The sequence below is a fragment of the Oreochromis aureus genome, linkage group 18 (assembly GCF_013358895.1).
Source record: "Oreochromis aureus strain Israel breed Guangdong linkage group 18, ZZ_aureus, whole genome shotgun sequence".
NCBI classification, from domain to species: domain Eukaryota; kingdom Metazoa; phylum Chordata; class Actinopteri; order Cichliformes; family Cichlidae; genus Oreochromis; species Oreochromis aureus.
Window position 1 is genome coordinate 17,839,715 of NC_052959.1, and position 14,649 is coordinate 17,854,363.

The 14,649-nt window shown below is 41.0% G+C and overlaps 1 protein-coding gene across 12 annotated transcripts in view; it reads right to left on the reverse strand.

The window, feature by feature from the left end:
- The window catches only part of LOC116318677 (adhesion G protein-coupled receptor L2-like), a 110,640-nt gene that overhangs the window by 19,840 nt on the left and 76,151 nt on the right, over window positions 1-14,649 (reverse strand). For 10 of the 12 annotated variants that reach the window (XM_039602432.1, XM_039602433.1, XM_031737764.2 and 7 more), the window contains exons 7-12: window positions 12,373-12,473; window positions 10,352-10,537; window positions 8,321-8,359; window positions 3,819-4,002; window positions 2,113-2,235; window positions 242-447 (exon numbers count right to left, since the gene is read on the reverse strand). In XM_039602432.1, the coding sequence (XP_039458366.1) occupies window positions 242-447; window positions 2,113-2,235; window positions 3,819-4,002; window positions 8,321-8,359; window positions 10,352-10,537; window positions 12,373-12,473 (839 nt within the window). The remainder of the gene's footprint in view (window positions 1-241; window positions 448-2,112; window positions 2,236-3,818; window positions 4,003-8,320; window positions 8,360-10,351; window positions 10,538-12,372; window positions 12,474-14,649) is intronic. The other 2 variants (XM_031737765.2, XM_039602436.1) reach the window with 1 other exon arrangement.

Here is a 14,649-nt window from a genome sequence, read left to right on the forward strand (position 1 = left end):
AAAAAATTAAACATTTATGAATATGCGCTGTTGAAGCACGTCAGTCGTGTTTATTTCTCCTTTTTTTCGATTTAAAAAAAAATGTAATCAATTATTTGTGACGGAGAAAGATCAAAATGTTACTAATCATCACTAACAGCACACAGTTTCTCCTTTACTGTAAAAGGTATCGCGGTCTATCCTGTTTTTTGACAGCCTGGCTCTATAGTGTGGTCAGGGTAAATCTCAGAGGGAGGCTTACATCCAGGTGCTCCAGTGTGAAGATCACGGGGTCTGCCACAAACACACGGCTCGACTCCTTTGTAATAGAGGCTGACAGGATGTGGGAGTTGACAGTGAGAGAGAGGTTGTGTTTGTTCAGGTCTCCCATTCCCCGCAATGTGGCATTTTCTGTGCTGAGGAACTGACCCAGGTGCTTGTAGAGTACAAATACCAGCTTGGCTACACCTATGGCAAACAATAAGAAGTACAGCATTAGACATAATTAACAGTTATCTACCATACAGTAATAATTCACTCCCGAAAAATAACACGGCTCACTGCATTTTATATAAAATATATAGATTGTTAAAACTGGTGCCTCTGCCAATGAACACACAGGATGTCGAGCCAGTTAGACAGATGAGGTGTACAACTCATCCGCCTGACTGCTGCAAAGTGCACTATGCTTTACTCATTACAGTGATGATTAAGATGAATTTTAAAATATGAAACATCTGATCCATTTTCTTCATGTTTCACATGTTTTTAAAACTATTTTTAATGGCAACCTTAAGACTCTTCATTGCAAAATGATGTGCTTTCGCTGCGTTGCTCCAGCAACATCATAATTAATGTCCATTGTTGCCACTAACCGACCATGTCACTGGGAAAAGATAAGAGATTAAAAGCCAGGTGCACATGGGAGACATTTGCCTTTGGGGCTTTTTAACCAAAACCATGATCTTTATCTAGACCAGGTAGTTTGGTTGCTTCAGCCTAACAATACTCCAACTGAAAACCTCAACATTAATGCAAAAATCAAACAAAGACTAAAAATAATGAGGCAGTAAGTTATGGTTATGCATAGAACAAGAGTCCCAGTCTCCTGGGTGAAAGTCCTCTTTAGTATTCCACCTCACCAGAAACTTCTTAAACATTTTTAGCAAAAGTTCTGTTTTCTGCAAAAGTGATCGTTATACTTTTTCCCCCCCTTCCCCGAAATATCAAAATCTTGAGATTAGATCACTAATCTCAGATCTGTGTGTGTGTTTGTTTGTTCACAAACTCCTCCTAAGATCATCAGGAACATCTTAGGCCCCTGTAAGTCTTTTACGTAGTCATTGGTTTTTATCTATATCAGATATTATGATGTTATCATGCTTCCTAGCAACCACCGAGTAACAGGTTTTGTTTTTAAGCCTTTATGCACCTTTAACACCTTATGAAAGCATCCGACAGTTTTAATTTCAGGACAATAACATTTCATTTATGTCCACAAAAACTGAATTATACATGAATAGCAAATAGCTAAAATGGCCAGTGGCTTTTAGCATTTATTGTGATTGGACAGCAGAAGTAAGACAGAGAAACTGGCAGAAAGACACACAGTAAATAACCTTTGGGGCAGATTTGAACCCAGGCCTCTGCATGAGCCCAGTAAGCTAAACCAGCAGTCCTAGATAACACATATAATTAAAAAAAACAAAAACAAACTTTCAACACAAACAGGTCAAGCAATACTTCAGCATAGACATGCACAAACACATAAAACCTAAACAACTGTTGTTTTTGTTGACCCATATCCAAGGAGCATTGCCTTTTAGCATCGCTAATTCGTTCCAGGATTTATGCTAAGCTAAGCTAATAACCTCCTGATTATATTACCCCATACAGTGCAGTGCATGAGACTCATATTGTAACTCCCGGCAAAAAATAAATAAATCAATGAGCATATTTCACAAATGTCTTACTAATCCGATTCAGAATGCCTTAGCACGTAAAATCACTTTAAGGCATTATCCCAACTTAATTACCCAAATGAAAACTACTATGTGAATTAGGACATGGTTATGAACTACCATCGAACCATCTGATCAGCTAGGTGTTTCTGCTGCCGTGACGTTGTCTCACCGTTTTTGCTGTTGACTTTCACCGTGTTGGAAGACAGCTGAAGAGTCATTCCGCTCTTGCTCGTCTGTGGAAATCTGAAGTCTTGCACCTGCCCGTCGGTGCTTAGCACACACACCTCCAACACTGAGAGATGGCCGAGGTAAAAGGGAAAGCAACAGAGAGATTGAGAGAGGGGGAGATGTATTACTCATAGGCAACATTTGAGAAGCATTACATGGTGTTTAATAGAACTCTATCGCTCAGGCCCAGTGGGGTATGTGTAAAGACTCGAGGTTCATTGTACCAGTAACAGAATCCAGTCTTATTGGCAAAACCCCGTCGAGTGTCATTTACTTAAAAAACCATGTCACTAAGCTGTTGGCTGGCATTGGGAAAGCCTTGGAGGCAGGAGCGGAAGAAAAAATAACAACAAGGGCAACGATAGAAGACGAGCAAATTCAAGCACGCAGCCTACTGCAGCATGAATGTCAAATATTCATAGGATCAAAAATATCATTGAGCTTTTACTTTACTTTTTCTTTCCCCTGTGGGTTCAGATAACTCTGGGCCTCGACGAGCAAATCTCTGAAAATCCTCCAAATTCCTGCAGCCCCTCTCTCTGGTATGCCAGCTGCCGGGTGGTGCTCCCTTTGATGTGTGAAATTATTAAAGGGTCAGGAGGACACACGTATCAGCACACTCCCTCCCATCAGAAACGGCCTCACTTCCTCAGATAGATGGCTTCTGACAGACGGAGATGAGGAATTGTTCTCTAGCTGCTCCCCCCACCACCACTACCACCCGCCATCTACCTTTTAGCTCCCTTTCTCCCTTTTTTCCCTCGCCCTGCCCTTGATACTCGCCCGGAGATGCCATTTGAGCTTCGAGGAAACTGCTAATTAGAATCAACAATCATTTTCAGCTTTTTTCGACTCTTTTAAGAGAGGTCAGGTAGGCGGTTCTCTGAGGTTTCTTCATATTTAGTTATGTTTCTTCACTGGAGCATTATCTATATTGTGCAGATAAGCAAGCACTTGACAAGCTCATAAAAACTGTCTAAATGCGGTGATTAAATGGCTAATGTGAAACATATTACACAATGTGTTAATCAATGCTTTTGGTAAAGACAGAGCAACTAGTCCTTATCAGTTTGGCTAACTACTTATTAATGGGAAAGGCTTAGAGGGAACAGATAGAGTGTCATGTGAATAGAGCAGTGCCATTCAATTGGTTTCTTTGTTTCCCCCCCAAGAGGTCTGGACAGTTCATCTGGCAGCACCCATTCAATGAGGTGACTTTACAATGCAGGAAAAAGATTAGAAATCAATGAGGTATAAGACAAAAAGGGTAAGTGGAGGACCATAACCATAGAAACAAAGAGATACGAGTAGAAATATGACAGTTCACTGCACAAAGCTGACTTATATGAATGAGATCATGTTGATAATAAAGTGTCTGCCTTTGAGGGCAAATTAGCTTTTTTCCCCTTTTTTTTGACTCAAATCTTTTCTTATGACGTCAGTGAAACAAGGTGAGATGTGGCGATTTTCAAAATGACGCTCTTCTTAAAGAATAGCTGCCCGAATGTGAGACAATTTTTACCACTGTGTTTAAAACAATCTCCCTGAGACTGAAAAAAATGAAAGAAAAGAAAAGCCATCAACATCACAGACTGTGAATGATGGATGTGCACATGTGGTTTTCTCAGTTACTGGAGAGGAACTTACGGATATTCTCTGCGGGAACTTTCACGATGGCGGGCTCAATCAGGTTTTCCGCGAGGACAAACGCCCCTTCCTCCAGGGTATCCAGCAGCATCGTGGCGGCGTGCGTTTGTTCCGTGGAATTCATGTCTTTCCAGGATTTTAGAGCTTCCGGCCTCAAGAGGTTGTCAACAGTGTCCACAATCGCCTGTATCCATGGAGACAAGACAAATTTGTCAGCTTGCAGTCCCTCCAACCCCAAATCATAACTTGAGTTTAATGACAAAGAGCAGGGACTGGAAAACAAATAATAATAATAATTAAAAAAAGATCACAAAAGCAAAATCATTCCAACTGAAGACATGAAGGCCAGAGAAAGCCATGGGTAGCTAAAATAATAATGACGATGGAATATTTAGTGTGTATTATTTAATATTCTGTTTAAAAAGAATAAAGCGAATCTGGGAAAGTCTCTCGTGGGCCAGCGTCTTTATTGAATGATAATGCAAACATCCTTGAGGGTAAAAAGAAATACAAACCAAATGTTTTGGGGTTTTGTTCCCCCTTCATTGAATGCTACATTTGCACTTCCTGCTTTAAGCAGCTATTTTTCAAAAAACAAACCAAAAAAAAAAAAGCAATCGTATCCATGGACAATACTCTTATTTCCATAACAGGATCTGACCATAATGACTTGGATACAATTTTCCTCGAGGAAAGAGGGCATTATCGTGAAATCCGTGTTCGGCGTAGTAGTGCAAGTCAAAACAGCAGAGAGAGGGGGGGAGGGTGGTGGGATTTCTGCTTGTTTTAAATGGCAATCCTTTCATTTCCTGCTTTCTGATAAGCAGTATGCGAGCAAAACATTCCACAAAACCTACACAAGTATCATATGTTGATAAAACAAGAGTTTCCTTTGACCCTGGCCGGGTGAGTTCATGACTCCTGGCTGGTACAATTAAGAAACAACATCATTAACTTTCTTAACCCCCCTCGAAAAAAACACAGACATTTGTACACAGATCTAGAGGAGCCCTGGGTGTGATAAATCAGAGTGACAATTTAACCATAGGTGCCATTACCCACAGCAAGACCCACCACAATAACGGTAATTAACCAAAACAAGCCCTTGCTCACTGTACCAATTAGTCACAGCTGTGATTATCCAAAACACTAATTGACCAAGGACAGGATTATCCATTTGCTTGGAATAACAAGAAAGGGAATCAACCAAAGTCTGCACCAATATATGATTAACCGCAACGTCTTAACCACTGAGCTGATGTTAACCGCAGCAGTGATGGGTGTATCCAGACACAGAGTGCTCAGCATGTCTTTATATCTTGGGTCCAAGCACAAAAAATCAATCTCTGTGGCCCTAACCTTGCAGGCAACTGTGACTATGACAGGAGTTGTGTGTGTGTGTGTGTGTGTGTGTGTGTGTGTGTGTGTGTGTGTGTGTGTGTGTGTGTGTGTGTGTGTGTGAGAGAGAGAGAGAGAGAGAGAGAGAGAGAGAGAGAGAGAGAGAGAGAGAAGTGGCGATTATGGGGTTGGAGCCATTACAACCAGACAGACACTAAATGGTCTTCTCCCGCCCCCTGGTAAGCCATCCTCAAAGGACCCATGAAATCCAAAAGAAGGGGGGGGGGGGAAGTCTGTCTCCAATTTGTGTAGCACAGAAAGAATCTGTCTTCTGATTTAATTCATGCCTGGGTGGTGGTCAATTTACAAATCACAAGAGTGCAACCACCAGGGGAGCCCCTGTGGCTGCCCATATCTGCAGAATATTCAGCTGCTCTGACTTAAACAGCAATGGACGACTATCAGTGACACTGAAAAATAAAATAACAGCCACATTAGCTTTAAGCTAATTGCTAATGCCAGGATGCCAATGTGCTCAATATGGCAATGTTAGGTTCTAGATATTTAGGAGTTAGTTGCAGGTTCCTCATCTTTGATTAACATGACTCTTGTGCACAGAGCTCAGAATTTGGTTTTAAGATATTTAATGAAAAAGCAGAGACATAACTTATAACAGTGCGGCTGGTTCGATGCCCCAGGGCCCAGAAGGTAGAGGGGACCAGTCAACATCACTATCAAGTAGTCCCCCCCGGCATTACACAGCATGCACATATTCACTGTGTTTAGATAAAGCTGGACAGATGCTGCAATATATTGCTTTTATTTCCTGGCCTTCCTCTTGTCATTTGTGGAAAATGCTTGCAAACCTCTTGACGTCAACTGTGAAACAATTTGTTCGGCAGAAAGTGTCTTACAGAGTAGTTTGTCGGCACAGCCCAGGAGACGACATGGTGGTAAGGGCCCAAAGAAAAATCTGCACGGGACCAAACATGGTCAGAAGTGTCTGGGACACAATAATGGAAATAAGCAAAATGCTTCGAAATCCAGCATTTAGACAGCATGTTGCTCAAGTAAATAGTAAATTATTGTATAAAAGGCTTTTCTACTCTACGTGAGCCCTCAAACTGCTTTATACACAATGCCTCATTCACCCATTAACACAAGCACTGTTTTCTACACTCAGGTGCTTTCTATCTAACGTTCTCACATATTTATACTTCAATGAACGCATCGACTTGAGGTTCAGTATCTTGCCCAAGGATACTTTGGCATGCAGACAGGAGATTGGAGCAGCCAGAACCACAAAGTTTCTGTTTAGTACAGGGGTGGGCAATCTCAGTCCACGAGGGCCGGTGTCCCTGCAGGTTTTAGATCTCACCTTGGGTCAACACACCTGAATCACATGATTAGTTCGTTACCAGGCCTCTGGAGAACTTCAGGACATGTTGAGGAGCTAATTTAGCCATTTCAATCAGCTGTGTTGGTTCGAGGACACATCTAAAACCTGCAGGGACACCGGCCCTCGTGGACTGAGATTGCCCACCCCTGGTTTAGTAGATGGTCTTCTCTACCTCCAGAGCTACAGCCCTGCGTTATCCCAAGTCTAATCTCTGTACATTTTCTAAGGTACAGACTTGATGATTTCTCAATAATTCTGTTCTCTATACCTGCAAAATACATCTCCTGAGGAAAAAAAATGATCCTCCTTGTATTCAAAAGCTTTCTTCAGCAGCAATCTTCAGTGTTTTAGTCACAGGATCTTCTGCTAACCTATTCCAGGTACCTCTGAACTCAGATTTCAGGAATTGGGACGACTTAGCGCATTCCAGAAAAAGTGAAAAAACAAAAAAAAACAAAAAAAACAGGCGATTCAAGTAACACGAGCAACACAATATAACACTTTTTTCATGCTTAAAATCACCGCTGCAGCAGATTCATGGACAGAGCCTGGTCTGCAACTGGCTTGTTCCGTAAGTCATAAATACACAACAGTGGCAGTGCTGATTAAAAGTTTTACTACTGTTTATGTTCACTGTCGCCATTTTGGATTGTTAACTCTGGGAAGCTGTGGCTGCTTTAACTTTCCAAGCAGGATATCCGAGTATATGGGGAGAACGGACCATAATAATGCATACTTTCAAGCTGCAGTGCTAAATGTAAACTAAATACAGGCAGGAGGAGGTGTATGGGATGAAGTACATAAGGAGAGGCCCATCTTTACAAACCATTGTACTTTCGGCAAAGCTAGAGTCTGGGATAAGGCCGCTGGGCACCATGAATATTTGTGTCAATCCACCACTGACAGACTGACACTGCCATGCTGCCTTCAATTATGTCCCTACCACAACTTAAAATAAATAAATGAATGAATAAATGAATTTTTAAAATCCGTTGTAGGTAATGCAACACTCAACAACTCAAATGTATCAAGGTACCCCTCCCCTCCATCCATGAGCCACCGAGAAACACAAAATCTAAACACCATGCAGTGCGTGCATCTTCTCCCATGTGTCTACATCACGGCCTTGTCTTTCAGCAGACCCAAGCCCGAGAAAATAAACAGTACTGCACTCCACTAAGTAAAATGTCTGGTGGACAGCCTGCAAAGATCAGACTGGAACACAAACATATTTGATGGGGTTGGAAATTAATCCCACAGATAAATCAAAAAGGGGCCAAGAGTTTTTTTTATTTTATTATTATTATTTGCAATGGCGACAGTAGAATTTGTACAATATAAGCAAGTGAAAATTGAGCACACTGCCACTTTGATCACACTTCTGCCTGACAGGGAGGTGCAATTACAACCGTGGGAAGGCAATTATTCACACGACGTGTAAAGAGCCGACAAGAGAAGAGATGGAGGGAGGCAAAAAAAAAAAAGAGTGGCGGAGGCAGAGGAGGAGGAGAAAGTAAAAAAAAAAAAAACGAAGGGAAGATTTACGAGTGAAGAAGAATATGGATGGCGGCATCCTCAGATGGACAGAATGACAGGACAGCAGACAGCAGAATCTGAGGAAGTGGCCGCATTTTGTACAAACACATCAGCAGGCACACGCTGTAACAAAACAATCAAAGACATAAAGACAGACAGTGCGGCATGCTGCAAGCCAGGCGTTAGGGATCGGGGTGAAAAAGGAATGCAGAAAGCCTGGCAGTTATACCTTCATGTACGCTCTGCATGTCTTCTCCCTTTTTTGAAGCTTTTCCGCACAACCAGACGATCAAGTCCAAGAAACGGATTGAAGAAAGAGGAGGTAAGAAAACAGGAAGCATTAAATCATGCCACTTACCATCAATTACAGAGTTAATGAAAAGAAGAAAAGGCACAGGTCTATTAACTATAACCCAAAGAGTAATAAGTGCTTTTCAGGGGAGCTGTGTTTGAATACTAAGTATAAATTTGGATCAAGTCAAAATGAGGGGAGAGAGACGAGAAACGCAAAGCAGCAGTGAGGAAAAAATGCTGAGACCAGATTCTGAAGCTTCCCCATTAGTGATGCTTTAAAATACATTCGGAAGACAAACAATGTGGGATGAGGTCATTTGTATTTCTTGTCATGGAGAAAATAATACAGCGCTAGCTCTCTTTAAAAACCCTTTGTTAGGCTCTTGGCTTTAAATAAGTTGCCGTCTCTTCCTAATTGAGTCAAACCAGAGAAACTCACATATCGTTGCATCAGAATTGGGAAACAAAGAGATAAAAATGTTCCTTGTGTCCAAATTACAACCATACTTTAAAAAAAAAAAAAAAAAAAAAGCACACACAGGAAACCAGAAATGTTTCTTCAACGCGGTCCAGATTGCGCCCGTGGACGCCGCCATTTACTTGTTTATTTGGAGGAAAGGGCTGCGTGAAGCTGAAAGCACCGCGTTCTGTTTTTGTTGGGGGGTGTTCTCAGTTCAGCTTTCCTGAATGCAAATCATGTATGCAATACATTTCTTCTAAACACTTTCAAACCCATGTGTGTAGGCTCAGATGTTCAGGCTTCTTTTTTTTTTTTTCTTCTTTTACTGGCACCCATTGGTGTCTATTTATTCCAGTATGGCATGGAAATCATTTGGCAGACAGGTTTCAGTCTGCCTTCTGCAGTAACCTGATTTCTTTAATCATAAGAAAGCCAGATTCTATAAATCAGGGCAAGGAATTAAAAAAAAAAAAAAGATCTTGATTTTGAGATTTCTTGGTCTTGCAAAAACATGTGTACATGGCGGAAGTGCTCAGACGGGGGGGAAGACTGTTGGTGGAGAAGCGCAACGAGATCAAAGGAAGGATAACTAAATTATTATATTCACAATTCCAAGCAGGCTGTTTAAAGAGTGACTTTAAAATCAGGCACGGTAGTAGTATTTCTCTGTCAGATTCACCCCTGGTGTGCTCGAGAGTGAAAGTGTGTTTCATTGCAGCTGCAGAGCTGCAGGTACAAACAACAGCTCTGTCACAGGATGTCACAATTTTCAAGTAGTTTTAAGTTGAATGTTGTTGTTGTTGTTGCCTTTGAATTGTTCCAATCACCGCAACAATATTGGCATTGCAGTAAGAAACCTGTTAGCTCTTATCTTCAAATAATAGCAGTGCAGCTGTCTGAACACATGGGCGCGAACACATGGGCGCAAACAATGGGCGTCATTTTTGGTTGTTTTTTTTTTTTGTTCAAAATCACTTTGTTTACACAGCAACTGCTCCAAAGTCTGAATAACAATGTAATTTTTCAAAACTGTCACTCAAATCGCCACGGGACTGCCAGCAGCTACGAGATGTCGTTTTGTCTCAGGCCTGCTTTCTTTCCACTGAGCACCTGCATGAGCTCCAGGAGGGGGCACCTCCACACTTGTCAGCAATGAAGAGTTATTCTTTGTGCTGGTTGGGGGCTCATGGCCATTAGCTCCTTAAAGGTGGAGCTGCCAGGTGAGCCTGTGTTTTCCAACGCTGGTAATTACCAAGGAACTCTAGAGGAATGAGCTTCCCCCGCAGGGTTAGACCTGCCTCCCTAGCCCCCTCACCTCAGACTGCGCGTGTGTTTGGATGATGCATGCGTGCATGTAAGAAAAGCGCCGAGCGGCTTGTGTGCATCTGTGTGTGTGTTTTGCTAATGAATGTCCTGAGTCATGCTGACACAGAACCGGGGCAAAACAGGGACAACGTTTAACGAGAGGGCAGAAAAGGAAAAGGCCAGGGAGGATTTTCACAGCACCTTGTTGAAGCTGCGTCCAGCTGAGTCCTTCTCGTTGGGCTTGAGCTCCTGCAGCTGAGCATCGAGGATGTCCACGAGCTGCTCCATCAGGCGCACCGAGGAGCTGACGTCGCCGGCAAACACCGGGCCCTGTGTGTGACGTGCCAGCTCATTGGCTAAATTTGCAGCATTTTCGCCGCTTCGGATCTAAAAAAAAAAAAAAAACAGCCACGGGGAGAAACACGGGGGTGTCAGTGAAGTGTCAGTGATGCAGCGCTCAGATCGGAGTCATACAATATGAACCTGGACTAATATTTCTCACACACATCTGAAAATTCACAGCAAGTCTAGAAGGAATTTGTCTTTGTGTGCAGACGGAATGCACTCATGGTGACTGTATGATTAACCCGGGAAATTATAACATAACTATGTCTTATTAAATGCACAGCAGTGCTCTCTCCAAACAGAGAACCACTGCAATACTGTGTACATATTTTATATAAAGTGTATCTTAAAACTGCTATATCAGTCTTCCAGGTGTCTTTTGCCACAAACGAATCAATTTTTCGCACAAAAATGCGGCAACGACGACATCAATCAAAATGTGACTTTGAAGTGCCGCCGCCAATTAAACTTCACAAAGAGGAAGCTAATGCAAAACCAACATACCATTAATCCTTGAGCCGTTCAGCCTCCAAAATATAATTCAGGGCTATCAGAAGTATCTTGTAGCTACATTACAACATCTCCCCACTTACTAAAAAGTACTACAGCGGTGTCAACAGACCAGAAGCACTGCAGCTGTAAGGCCCACCATCGCTGGCAATTATATCTTAATAAAATCTAACATCAGGACTTATACAGCCAATTCAGCCAATTAAACGCTGTTCATATTAGTTTCACTTTTTAATGAGCAAATATGCAAAGCTTAGAACAGATAACTAAAGCTCCTGCTTTTTATATGTCATAGCAAGGCTAGGAGTGTGTATAATCGCCTGAGAGTAATGGAGTTGTGTGAGTTTTTCGACTTGACAACAGTGCGTAAGATGCAAAATGTGTTGTTGGAGTTTTTTTCTATCTCTGTGCGTTACTTTGAGGGAAAATACTGTCAAATGAATGCTTCTAAAAATATGCAAAAACATGTTGCATTAAAACTTGAATGACGAAAATTCTGGAAGAAGCAGAAACTGTGAGTGTTGCTAACTTTTGTCCAAACACGGGATTCGGACCTCACTTTCCTCTTTTCTTTCTTTTTAAAGCCTATTACACCAATGCATCTGACTTCTATTTGTAACTGCTTAGTATTCCTCACCCGATGAGGTCTCCAAAGACTCCACACAGATGAGGAACATGAGTCTAGCTCCCTCTCAAAACTGGAGTATGCTGAAAGGTAATTATGGATTTTTGTCCAGTGATGCCGAAAACATATCGCATACCCCAGTTTTAATGCAGTGTGCATACTTTCTCTATTACACTTCATTTTTTTGTGTTTCTAGCGTAAAAACAGAGCGTATCCAACACTTTTTCACTTACTACTGTTTCTTTGTTTTTGTTTTTTTAAACACACAGCTGTTCATTAGCCAAGATGTCTTTCAACAATCGGCTGAAACCCTGCCTGAGCCCGCAGCATTCTGTAGGTGTTTTTGTTTTTTCAAGAGAAACAATAATCTCTTCTTCAGGGTTTGCTATGTTTTACATTCCTGTGCATCTAAGCAACTGTTATCTGCACATCTACATTACATTTCTACCTGCATGACATCAAAGCATAAATGTCACTGCAGAAAGAAACCGTGGCTCTTTGATTCTCACTAACAGACTGCAGTTCTTGGCATTTACTCCTGATGCTTTAGCTCATTTCTTTCTGCTGCCAAACAGCATTTTAGTTACCCTTGAAAGTTTCATGTACACTTGAAAAGTTGTGCGCTGGAAAAATAAACCAAGCTAGGGAACGAGGTCAGAAATTACCGCTGTATGTTGGATCGCAGCCATGTTACGTGGTTGTTTGCTGCTATATTTTTGTGATCGACAAATTCTCCTTTTACCTTTTGTGCCACTTGAGTCACCCAGTGGGAGGTGCAGTTGCTGAGGTCCGGCCCTTTGGAGCACCATGTCCCTGCCATGGTGCAGAGGAAAGAGGCGATGCCTGCAGTACCACAGAATAAAAACAACAGTTGGAGGGGAGCCAGAATTTTGCTCAGATACAGTTTCTCCTGCTTATCCTTCATTCATGCAGACTCTTCACCCGGAACAAAGATTTCTAAATGATTGAAAACCTAAAAGCTTTGTAGACTGTCTGTATGACAAAAAAGTGCAGAAAGGACACTAAAAGACTATTGGAGTTCTTCAAAGCTTGGGGGAAAATGCACAGAAAAAAAGAAAAGGTGGACGCAGTGGTTTGTCATTGATTGTAAACACATATTTTAGAGACCTATTGCTATGCATGTACAAATAAAACATGATTCTTCCAGATTACATCCAGCTTGACTAGTAAAAGCTAAATCTAAGACTCTAAGTCTCCTTTCCCACTTTCTTTTGAGTCTTTTCAGTGGCCAATCTTTGCAACGGGATGTTTAGGTGGATTTTGTGAAATTACAGCAGATGATCACCTGCAAAATTAATGGCCAAGTTTCTTCATTTCTAGGAGGATTTTTAATCTGGCTAACTAATGGAAGTAGTCCAACGTCTTTATTAGTTTTACTTTTGCTCTGTTACAGATTGTTTTTTTCTTCTGTGTGATTTTCTTTCAAGGAGAAAAGGGCTTCAAAATTACAGTAACTAGGTACATTTCAAAATCTTATTTTTGCCAAAAAGGCTCAAATCATGCTATAATACATTTTTAGACTGACACGTCCATTTTGTGAAGTTTTACAAAAAGAACAAAACAAAAAAAAAGTAAACCAAGCTGGAAGCAACACCTAAATAAGTAACTGCAATTTTAACATGTTTAATTGGGAGTGTTGTTTTTTTTAAACTGTGATTTGTGATCATTCTGAGGTTTGGTTCATACCTGATTGTTAATGACACTAATTATTTGGCACCTCCTAGAGAGTAAGGACTAATTAAGGCAATTCAAAGCAGTTGGAATACGACACAAAATAGACATTTATGAATTAGTGTTTCAACAGAAACAGTATTTTTGTAAGCTGTAAACTTTTGTAAACTGTCAGAGAAATGTATATTTTAATATATGAAAATATTGTGTGTTGTTGCTGTGCCATTGTTTTAATTAACCATTCAGTGAATATTTTCCCATTTGTGTTCAAATATCTTTTTGTCTTTATGGTGAATGTTAGACACCGTTAATTTTAAAATGTAATTGTTAATACCCTGTCCATATCTTTAGACATGTCGTAAAAATAGACCTAAAGCCTAGAAACAATTACCTTAGCTTAGCTTAAACTTGGACAAATTGACAGGCAGAAAAAAAGCTAGCTTAAAATTACCTAATGAAGTCATAACAGAAGAAAACACACATTTTTCACAACACCAATAGTATATGGCTTAAATAAAACAAAATATAAAATGTTGATTATTAAACTTTAGAGGCAATACGAGACATCTTTAGGCTAGTAAACTTAGCACTGTTTCCAGTTTAAGCTAGGCTAATAAGCATCTAGCTCCTGCTCTATACTTAGCTCTTCAGATAAGATAAGAGATGATAGTTGCATTTAATTTGGATTTTCTTTAATCCATACAAGATTACAATCATGCACACAAGCTCAAATATATACATACTGTATACCCCCACTAATATTTGGTCAACTGTCCCTTAGCTAGCTGCACATTAACAAAATGCAACCAATTAACAGGTTTCTGGCATAATTCTGGCTGAATATTTGACTACTCTTCTTGGCAGAGTTGATTTAAATTGGTTAATTTCCTGGCACTGACCCAGCTTAAAGTCTAGTCCAGAATAGGGCCGAGGTCGGGGCTTTCGAAAGGTCATTCTAGAAGCTGATGTTAGCTCGCTTTATCCATTCCAAAACCAACTTTGATGTGCGTTTGGGATCATTGCTTTGCACGAACACGCAACAGTGTCCAAGTTTCACCCATCAAGCTTCACCACCCTCCCTCCAGAAGGCATTTGGCTTGTCCGTGAGGGCAGCTGCAAATTTTAGTCAAGCTTGAAGGTGTTAATTCTGGAGCTGGGGCTTCTTTCTTGGTTGGTCCATAGCAATTTAAAACTCATCACTGTGGACAGTGATGCTGGTGTTCCATCAGTTTCCAGTTCATGGCAGGCTTGAGCAATTGTGGTTATTGGTTTGTTTTTGAACATCCTAACCAATTTCCTCTTGCAAAGGTGGTGAAACATCCTAATA